At 42.1% G+C, this 11,266-nt stretch overlaps 1 protein-coding gene across 1 annotated transcript in view; it reads right to left on the bottom strand.

The window, feature by feature from the left end:
• Positions 1–626: 626 nt before the first annotated feature.
• LOC311127310 (C-Jun-amino-terminal kinase-interacting protein 1-like) overlaps positions 627–11,266 on the bottom strand; it is a gene marked incomplete at its 3' end in the record, with an annotated part of 122,959 nt that continues 112,319 nt past the window's right edge. The window contains exons 10-12 of the mRNA XM_084159120.1: positions 10,784–10,854; positions 10,436–10,534; positions 627–699 (exon numbers count right to left, since the gene is read on the bottom strand). Of these exons, the coding sequence (XP_084015246.1) occupies positions 627–699; positions 10,436–10,534; positions 10,784–10,854 (243 nt within the window). The remainder of the gene's footprint in view (positions 700–10,435; positions 10,535–10,783; positions 10,855–11,266) is intronic.

Below are 11,266 nucleotides of genomic sequence, written 5' to 3'. Positions count from 1 at the left end.
AAACACACTGCACCATTAGCTCATGCAGAATCACTCTTTCCCTCACACAATGTATCACACCAACATTAAAGGTTCCATAGAATTAGGGATTAGAATACTCAAATACTAGTAATTTAATAGGATTTTTATGGCAGGTTCATTCATTTATTGATGTATTTTTTCCTGACCTCCATTTGCTGTTACCTTAGCAACTACTGGTCTTTCTGGGGTTCACCAAGTCCACAAAGCCCAGTGTTCTACCTGGGATTCAAGCTCTAAATCCACAAAGATTAGTCTTAGATTACTCCAGTCCAGGTCACTATGATCTGAGCATTGTGCTTTGAGTGGACAGCCTGAGGACACCATAGGCACATTAACTTCCTCATCAGTGACTCCATTTTGCATATTTTGCGACCCCCTCTTCAACATCCACTATGTTTGGATCAATTACTTGTTCATTCGTCATACTGTTTAACATCTTTGGACAAACAGTAGACACCAGTACCTCTCCTTCTTTCTCTCGCTCCTTCTTCATCTTTTTGTCAGATGTATTAGTTCATATTTGTTAGAATTGTTTTGTCCGTCATGCAACATTATGTTATGATACACTGTAACGTACAGGGTTGTGGTGGAAGGCGGGGCGGGTGCTATTCCAGGTAAATATCCTCTTTCGGACAGGAATAATCTACAAATTCCTTATAATACAACTGGAAGGCTTTCCTGTAGAAGAGACAAGAGGGGAGAACAGATCCGGGGGGGATAGGGGGGTAGATAAACAAACAAACAAAAAAGGTTATTCAATCACTCAGTTCCTTTCCTGACAGGTATGACAACTCTCTACATAAACATACACTCAGTGGCCAGTTTATTAGTTACAACCATCTAGTACCGGGTCGGAGTCCCTTTGCCTCCAGAACAGCCTTAATTCTTTGAGGCATGGAAACGTTGCTCAATTGGTATCAAAGGACCTAACATGTGCCACGGAAACATTCCACACACCATTGCATCACCGCTACCAGCCTGTACCATTGACACCATGCAGGATGGGGCCATTGACTCATGCTGCTCACACCAAATCCTGACTCTGCCATCAGCATGATGCAACAGGAACCGGGATTCAATGCACCAGGTGATGTTTTTCCACTCCTCAATTGTCCTGTGTTTGTGATCACGTGCCCACTGGCGCCACTTCTTCTTGTTTTCAGCTGATAGGAGTGGAACCCAGTGTGATGTGGTCGTCTGCTGCAATAGCCCATCCGTGACAAGGACTAACGATATGTGCGTTCTTTTGTACTGCACCGTTATTTGCCTGTGGCCCGCCTGTTAGCTTGCACGATTCTTGCCATTCTCCTTCGACCTCTCATCAACAAGCTGTTTTCGCCCACAGCATTGCTGCGCTGACTGGATGTTTTTTGTTTGTAGCACCATTCTCGGTAAACCATAGACACTGTTGTGCGTGAAAAGCCCAGGAGGCCCACTGTTTCTGAGATACTGGAACCATGCTCAAAGTGGCTTAGGTCACTCGTTTTGCCCATTCTAGCATTCAATCGAACAGTAACTGAATGTCTCGATGCCTGCCTGTCTGCCTGCTTTATATAGCAAGCCATGTGACTCACTGTCTAGGAGCAAACCATTTCTGTAAACGGGGTGGTGTACCTAATAAACTGGCCACTGAGTGTACTGGGTCAATTGCAACCAACAGGCAGAATTTAGCGCTGGATTTCTTAAAATGCTACTAACAGGAGATTACATTAATCTGCATGTTAAAACACTTGCTTGCAACCAAAAACCCAGAAGAATAAACTAGCAGATCAGTTGATATCATGTTGTTACTGTTTCAAAAGAGTTAGATGCCAGATAGCTGTGTCTAGGTTCTCTACTCTTGGCACAATGAAATATCGGGAACATTGAAAATAGCAAGGCTGGTAATTAATAACAAATATTTATTGTTAGAATATAGACCAAATGAATTTTAAGAAACTCAAGAAAGTTGAGCAGTGTATAGTTCCGTACAGTACATGAAAGTAGAGTATAGTTCAGTACAGTAGAGTACAGTACTGTACTGAAGTGAACTCTACTCTACTGTACTGTACTGAACTCTACTTTCCTGTACTGAACTATACTCTACTCGAGTTTACTGTACAGTAGAGTACGGTAGAGTATAGTTCAGTACAGTTGAGTACAGTGCAATATAGTTCAGTACAGTATAGTTCAGTACAGTAGAGTAAAGTAGAGTACTGCGTTGAACTCTACTGTCCTGAACTCTACTCTATTTTCCTGTACTGTACTGAACTATACTCTACTCATGTTTACTGTACAGTAGAGTACAGTATGGTATAGCACAGTAGAGTACAGTACAGTACAGTAGAGTACTGCGTTGAACTCTACTGTCCTGAACTCTACTCTATTTTCCTGTACTGTACTGAACTATACTCTACTCAAGTTTACTGTACAGTAGAGTACAGTACAGTAAAGTACAAGACAGTACATTATAAATATCTATGTTTGGCCCACAGAATATAATTAGTAATTTGGCATACCTTGATTAGACTATAATTAATGAACATATAGATTATATTAACTCAATCATGATTGGCTTGATTAAGTTCCTAATTTTAGATGTAGACAGTTCCGGAATACTTTATTTTCTCCTTTTTAATAAGAAATGACCATACTGTATTAAGACAAGTCTTTGTTAATGGATTAAATAAATTAGAAATGAAAAGTAAACCAACACAAGCTTTACATTAATAAAATGTGTAGAGTAAATTCCCACAGTAGATTATGTGTGGTAAACGAGGAAATACCTAATTTCAGTTGGAATGATTGTCAAATAGTTAATTTTCTGCTTAGTCTGCTCAAATATTAGGTTTAATTTGTACTGAAGATAATAACCACCAGAGGCTAAATAGTCTTGAAGGTCAACTGCCCCTTAGAACCACACTTCTCTGGATTTAAACGGTTTATGTGGTATAGATAGGAGTCAGAAACATTTTACATTTTATTTACATTTTAAATTTTGGTCATTTAGCATACACTCTTATCCAGAGCGACTTACAGTTAGTGAGTGCATAAATTTTTTTTCATACTGGCCCCCCATACAACACATTACTGAGTACCACTCACCATATTTTCAAGCATATTTCTGCATCATGTTATGTGTATGCTTGTTATCATTAATGACTGGGGTGTTTCTTTATGATAAAAAATTAACAGAGTGGAACTAAGCAAAGGCAACATCCTAGAGGAAAACCTGGTTCATTCTGCTCTCCATCAGACACTGGGGGTTGAATTCACCTTTCAGCAGTACAATAACCTAAAAAGGTAAGTCCAGATCTACACTGGAGTTGCTTACAAAGAAGACAGTGAGTTACAGTTTTGACTTAAATCTGCTTGAAAATCGATGGCAAGACTTGAAAATGGTTGTCTAGCAATGATCAACAACCAAGTTGACAGAGCTTGAACAATTTTGAAAATAATAATGGGCAAATTTTGTACAATCTAGGTGTGCAAAGCTCTTAGAGATTTACCCAGAAAGACTCACAGCTGTAATCGCTGCCCAAGGTGATTTTTTTCATTTTAGTCATTTAGCAGACACTCTTATCCAAAGTTAGTGAGTGCATACATTATTATTTTTATTTTTATTTTTTTCTTCATATTATAACATATATTGAATCAGGGTGTGAATACTTATGTAACTAAGATATTTCTGTATTCAATTTTTATTATGGGGTATTGTGTTTAAATGGGTGAGAAAAAAATATATTTAATCCATTTTGAATTCAGGGTGTAACAATGAAATGTGGAATAAGTCAAGGGGTATGAATACTTTCTGAAGGCACTGTACATCAAGCTAATGTGCATGTAAGAGGAAGATGTGCATAGCTCATGTTAGTTAGCTTTAACTTTAGCCCATTGGCATTTAGGGTCAATCCAGGGCAGGCACTTGGATACTAGCTTACTAGTTAATCATGGGATGTAGCCAGCATGCTTTCAATAATGTTTAAACTCGAACTGGCTAGCCAACTCATTTCAACTCGTAAAACTTTATAGACAAGTTAGGTAGCTAGCTAGCTAGCATTTGGGGGTTTTGTCTGTTAACCTGAAACAACATGCCTGTTCTCCTAAAAGTTTATTGTGTATATCTAGGGCACAAATAAATGAAGGATGGTACTTGTCTACTACAAATATAGCTATTGCTCCATCAGCAAATAACAGAAGGTATCAGCAAGCATTCAGCAATGTACACAGCTGGTTGCAGAGTAACGGTGTCACCAGCCTGAATCTATTCTGCAGTTACAGTCCCTCTATTAGCATATACATTCTATTTCATTCACAGTCTACGTACAAAACCTGGTGGATTTGTTGTTCAGCATCATTGTGGGAAGCCCCATACTATATCAGGAGCTCTTAGAGAAGGCAGAGGCAGTGCCCAGACACCAGTCCCGCTTCAGAGTAATGGAGGACACTTGAATCAGGTTGGTCACATTTGATCTGGTCAATGGTCAAAATACTATCCTGGAATTCACCTAACCACCATATGGAATCATGGCTCTCTCTGGATATATTGTCCCCGTCCATATAGCCAGCAGGGTTCTCAGTTCAACGCGCAGACAGGAAGAAAGACAAAATAAGGTGGAGGGGTATGTCTCATGATCAACAACTCATGATGTGATTGTGGTAACATACAGGAACTCAAGTCCTATTGTTCTCCCGATCTGGAATACCTCCACATCAAATGCCGACTGCATTACCTCCCGAACATTTTTTATTTGGTTATTGTCACTGCCATGTATATTCCCCGCCAAGCTGACACCGCGACGGCTCTCAAGGAACTACACTGGGCTTAGGGCAATCTGGAAACCAAATATCCTGAGGCCAGCATTTATTGTAGCTGGGGACTGTAATAAAGGACATCTGAGGAAAAAGCTGCCGAAATTCTACCAACACATCTCCTGCACTACACGCGGAGAAAACACACTTGACCATTGTTACTCTCCCTTCCAGGATGGCTACAAGGCCCTCCCCACCCTACCTTCAGCAAATCAGATCACACCTCCATCCTGCTCCTCCCCGCCTATAGGCATAAACTCAAACAGGAAGCACCCATGGTAAAGACTGTTCAACATTGGAATCTATGCTACAAGACTGTTTTGAACACGTGGACTGGGAAATGTTCTTGGTCGCCTCTGGGAATAGTAACAACGTATACACTGATTCAATGACTGGGTTCATCAGGAACTGCATAGAGGATGTTGTTCCTACTGTGACGATAAGAACTTAACCAAACCAAAACTTGTGGATAGATGGGAGCATTCACGCAAAACTGAAAGCGCGAACCACCACATTTAACCATGGCAAGGTAACTGGGAACATGGACGTGTACAAACAGAACAGCTAAGACAATCAGAGCCAAAATTGACAGTACAGGGACAAAGTAGAGTAGCAATTCAATAGCTCAGACACGAGATGCATGTGGCAGGGACTCCAGACAATCACGGATTATAAAGGAAAAGCCAGCCATGTTGCAGACACCGACGCCTCACTCCCAGACAAGCTAAACACCTTTTTCGCCACTTCAAGGAAAACAACACAGAGCCGCCGACAACGTGAGTAAGACAATCAAGCGTGTTAACCCTTGCATGCCTGCCGGCCCAGACAACCTTCCAAGCCACGTCCTCAGAGCATTTGCAGACCAGCTGGCTAGAGTGTTAATGGACATATTCAATCTCTCCCTATCCCAGTCTGTTGTCCCCACTTGTTTCTAGATGTCCACAATTGTTCCTGTACCCAAGAAAGCGAAGGTAACTATCGTAGCAATCACTTCTGTCATCATGAAGTGCTTTGAGAGTTAAGAAATCCCGCTATGCCCTCCGACGAACCATCAAACAGGCAAAGCTCCGACGCTCGTCGGATGTGGCAGGGCTTGCAAACTATTACGGACTACAAAGGGAAGCACAGCCGCGAGCTGCCCAGTGACACAAGCCTACCAGACGAGCTAAATGACTTCTATGCATGCTTCGAGGCAAGCAACACTGAAGCATGCATGAGAGCACCAGCTGTTCCGGACGACTGTGTGATCACGCTCTCCGTAGCCGATGTGAGTAAGACCTTTAAACAGGTCAATATTCACAAGGCCGCAGGGCCAGACAGATTACCAGGACGTGTACTCCGAGCATGCGCGGACCAACTGGCTAGTGTCTTCACTGACATTTTCAACCTGTCCCTGACCGAGTCTGTAATACCAACGTTTCAAGCAGACCACCATAGTCCCTGTGCCCAAGAACACCAAGGTAACCTGCCTAAATGACTACCGACCCGTAACACTCACGTCTGTAGCATTGAAGTGCTTTGAAAGGCTGGTCATGTCTCACATCAACACCATTATCCCAGAAAACCTAGACCCACTCCAATTTGCATACCGCCCCAACATATCCACAGATGACGCAATCTCTATTGCACTCCACACTGCCCTTTCCCACCTGGACAAAAGGAACACCTACGTGAGAATGCGATTCATTGACTACAGCTCAGCGTTCAACACCATAGTGCCCTCAAAGCTCATCACTAAGCTACGGACCCTGGGACTAAACACCTCCCTCTGCAACTGAATCCTGGACTTCCTGACGGGCCACCCCCAGGTGGTAAGGGTAGGTAACAACACATATGCCACGCTGATCCTCAACACGGGGGCCCCTCAGGGTTGCGTGCTCAGTCCCCTCCTGTACTCCCTGTTCACCCATGACTCATGGCCAGGCACGACTCCAACACCATCATTGAGTTTGCGCATGTGACAAATAAAATGTGATTTGATTTAAAGGACTCTCAGACCTGATGAAATCAAAATTGAACTCTTGGGCCTGAATGCCAAGTGTCACGTCTGGAGGAAACCTGGCACCATCCCTATGGTTAAGCATGGTGGTGGCAGCATCATGTTGTCGGGATGTTTTTCAGCGGCAGGGACTGGGAGACTAGTCAGGATTGAGGGATAGATGATTGGAGCAAAGTACAGAGATCCTTGATGAAAACCTGCTCCAGAGCGCTCAGGACCTCAGGATGGGGCGAAGGTTCACCTTCCAACAGCACAACGACCCTAAGCACACAGCCAATACAATGCAGGAGTGGCTTTGGGACAAGTCTCTGAAAATCCTTGAGTGGCCTGGTTAGAACTGAAAATAGCTGTGCAGCGACACTCCCCCTCCAACCTGACAGAGCTTGAGAGGATCTGCAGAGAAGAATGGGAGAAACTCCCCAAATACAGGTGTGCCAAGCTTGTAGCGTCATACCCAAGAAGACTCAAGGCTGTAATTGCTGCAAAAGGTGCTTCAACAAAGCACTGAGAAAAGAGTGAACACTTATGTAAATTTGATATTTCATGTATTTTTTATTTTTTTTATTTTATTGTTTTACCTGTTTTTGCTTTGTCATTATGGGCTATTGTGTGTAGATTGATGAGGGGGAAAAAAAACTATTAAATCAATTTTAGAATAAGGCTGTAAAGCAGGGGTGTCAAACGTACGGCCCGCGGTCCGGATCAGGCGGGCAAACGGGTTTAATCCAGCCCGCGAGATGATTTCGAAAAATAAATATATATATTTTTATTTTTTATTTTTTTAAGAATAAAAATTCGCTGCAATTTTTCAATAAAATAAACTGCTGTTCCAATTGCGTCCACTGGATGGCGCAATAGCAATTCTGTTAAGCAAGCAAACTGTTTATACCGGGGCAGAGCAAGTAGGTCAAGCACGTGCAGCCAATGAGCTACTTTGTTTTGCCCGCGATATTTATTACGGCTTCTACTTTTAACATTGTGTGCTTTGGCACCCTCATTGCCCCAATTTGTCTCTGTCAAAAAAGAGAAAAGTGGACGCAGAGTGCAGAGTGTTCCAAGAAAAATGGTCATCCTATTTAATCACGGAATTGAATGGGAAAGCTGTATGTTTGGTGTGTTCAGAGCATGTTGCAGTGCTGAAAGAATATAACCTTCGTCGCCACTATGTGAGTCTTCATGCCGACAAATATGACAACTTTCAAGGACAGCGGAGATGAGAGAAGGTTGGCGGGTCTGAAGAAACAGCAGTCTGTGTTTACTCACAGCCGAGACATCAGTGACGCTGCAGTGAAAGCTAGCTACCTCATTGCTAATGAAATCGCAGTGGCTTCAAAACCATTTAGTGAGGGTGAATTTGTAAAAACATGCATGATGAAGGCAGCGGAGATTGTGTGCCCTGAAAAGCGGCAGGTTTTTGCAAATATCAGCCTGACAAGAAACACAGTTGCAGACAGGATTTCCGATCTTTCAGTGGATTTGGACAGCCAGTTGAAGCAAAAAGTAAAGTCATTTATTGCGTTTTCGGTTGCAATTGATGAAAGCACGGACATTACAGATGTTGCACAACTGGCCATTTTTTCATCCGCGGAGTTGATGACACATTGACCGTCACCGAGGAGTTCGTGGAGTTGGTGCCGATGACAGATACAACGACAGCAGCTGATATTTTTACCGCACTCGTCGGCGCGCTGGACAGGGTCGGAGTGGACTGGTCCCGCGCTGTCAGCCTGGCTACAGATGGTGCGCCCTCAATGATCAGGAAAAAAGCAGGCGTTGTGACAAAGTTCAGAGAGAAAGTGCAATCTGCAAATGGAGGATGTGATTTTTTGACTTTTCACTGTATTTTGCACCAGGAGGCTTTGTGTTGCAAGTCATTAAAGATGGATAACGTCATGAAGGTGGTCATCCAAACTGTTCATTTCATCCGATCCAGAAGCCTGAATTACCGTCAGTTTGACAGCCTTCTCAGAGAGAAAGACCACATCTATGGCCTGCCATACCACACTGAGGTAAGATGGTTAAGCCGAGGTGCTGTGCTGAGGCGTTTCTTTGATTTACGAGAAGAAATTGAACAGTTCATGGAAGAAAAGGGCAAACCAGTGTTAGAATTTCATTCTGCAAAATGGATGCCGGACCTTGCATTTATGGTGGATGTTACAGAGCACCTGAATAACTTGAACAAACAGCTGCAAGGGCGCAACAAAGTTGTCACGCAGTTTTATGACAGCATACGTTCTTTCAAGTTGAAGCTGTCATTGTGGGAGACGCAACTTGCCGGTGGTGCTGCAGCTCACTTCCCCTGTCTGAAAAATGTGTGCGCGACCCAACATGTGGCAGACATGAAGCGGTTCAAAGATAAAATAACTGGACTGTTACGGGAGTTTGAGCAACGCTTTCAGATTTATATTTATATGTTTTTATGTTGATGTGCTATTGTTTTTAATTGATTTTATTTTATTTGTATATTTAACCTATTATTGACTCTGTGGTTCTTGCATTTGTTTGGGGAACAGGATTTCATTATTTTTATCTACATTTCTGCCTGAGAAATGACACCCTGATATAGTTCTATGATCTGTGAAACAGTTCTGTTAATCACTGAGGCATTGTGTGTTTGTGTGTTCTTTTTCTTTAGAATTTTCATATAAACTTGACGTGTTTTATGATTAATAGTGATGTTGTGCTTGTACTATTTTGGACACACTGTCCTCAGGCTCCAGCTTTATGTTGTATGTTGATCGTATTAAAACAAAGAAAACAATCTGAAGTTGTTGTTTTTAAGTTATATATACCATGATTTTTCCGGTCCGGCCCACTTGGGAATAGATTTTCCTCCATGTGGCCCCTGAGCTAAAATGAGTTTGACACCCCTGCTGTAAAGTAACAAAATGTGGAAAAGGTCAAGGGGTTTGAATACTTTCCAAATGCACTGTGTACATACATAATTATATTCCGGACTCTGACATTGCTTATATATATTATATCTATATTTCTTAATTATTTTATTTTTCTATTTTGGATTTGCTTGTATTGTTTTGTATTGTGAGGTATTACTGCACTGTTGGAGCTTGCAACATAAGCATTTCGCTACACCCACGATAACATCTGCAAACTAATTTATGCGTATGCAAAACAGTCCTCAACTTCAAAACATCGTTCTCTCCATAGCAAAGATAGCTTAGCTTACCTCGCTGTACTCATTACTGCACTTGTTTGTTGTGATTGAATGACAAAGACACACCGAAGAAACACCCACATCAAACCACACCCCCAAGATCACTCTTGTATGCCTTCAGCATTTCTTAAATGGACATAGATGAAAAACGAGGCCAAATCACGAAGCACAGTCGCCCTTTAAACACTGACATCAGCTTTAGGGAGCGATAATATAATGGCCAATACTGGTTGCAATTGAGATCAGCTGTGTGGGTGATCTTAGCGCATATTGGTGGTTTAATGAGAGATCACCTCGTGTTGAGACAGTGCTCAATGTTGGTTGTAATTGGCCCACTATGGCTAAGAACCTCTTGAATCCTCTGACAATATAAAAGAGAGGGACAAAGAGCAAAAGAGTGACAGGATATATATATTTTTTAACACAGAAACAAAGTCCTCATTCCTCACCCAACAGACTCTGCCAGGGGTTTAGTAGAATCTTCAGACACAAACACATGACAGGCAAATCTCTGGTCAGCTGGGTGTTTTGTGATGAAGCCAAAGTACCTAAGGGGAAACCATACAACCCACACATAGGTTTAAAAAAAAGAAATACAGGGGTCAGAGGAGCGAAACCCCAGAGGGAACCAGGTTCCAGGAGTAAAATAAATGCAGATTTTACAATGGAAGGTTCCCAGAGTGATTCTCTTTCTCCATTTCCTCCACTGCCTGCGCTATGACTCTCCTAAAAAGCTAATTGTTACTTGAATACAGTGAGCATGACTGACAAAATGTCATCCAGATCCAGGTACTTACTTGCTGTTCTTAGGGTGATAGCCACAGAAGGAAACATTCTTCAACTGGAAGAAGTGGCTGCACTGGTTACTCTGTGATGGCAGACAGACACACACACACACACACACATCTATATTACAGTTTTTTCCAATTGCTAACACACTAAAATGACATGCACAGCACAATTATTTAAACTGACACACAGAGAGCAAAACCTCCAAAACACATTTTGCAATTCAAAATGGCACTTTTAATAATAATATGCCATTTAGCAGACGCTTTTATCCAAAGCGACTTACAGTCATGTGCGCATACATTTTTACGTATGGGTGGTCCCGGGGATCGAACCCACTACCCTGGCGTTACAAGCGCCATGCTCTACCAATTGAGCTACAGAGGATGCACTGCACACGGTTCTCTGCATAAGACACAACAATCTGACATAATAATATAATAATAATAATAATATGCCATTTAGCAGACGCTTTTATCCAAAGCGACTTA

Source organism: Coregonus lavaretus, assembly GCF_964263955.1.
Source record: "Coregonus lavaretus genome assembly, chromosome: 4".
NCBI classification, from domain to species: Eukaryota; Metazoa; Chordata; class Actinopteri; order Salmoniformes; family Salmonidae; genus Coregonus; species Coregonus lavaretus.
This window is presented reverse-complemented; position numbering and strand designations above follow the sequence as displayed.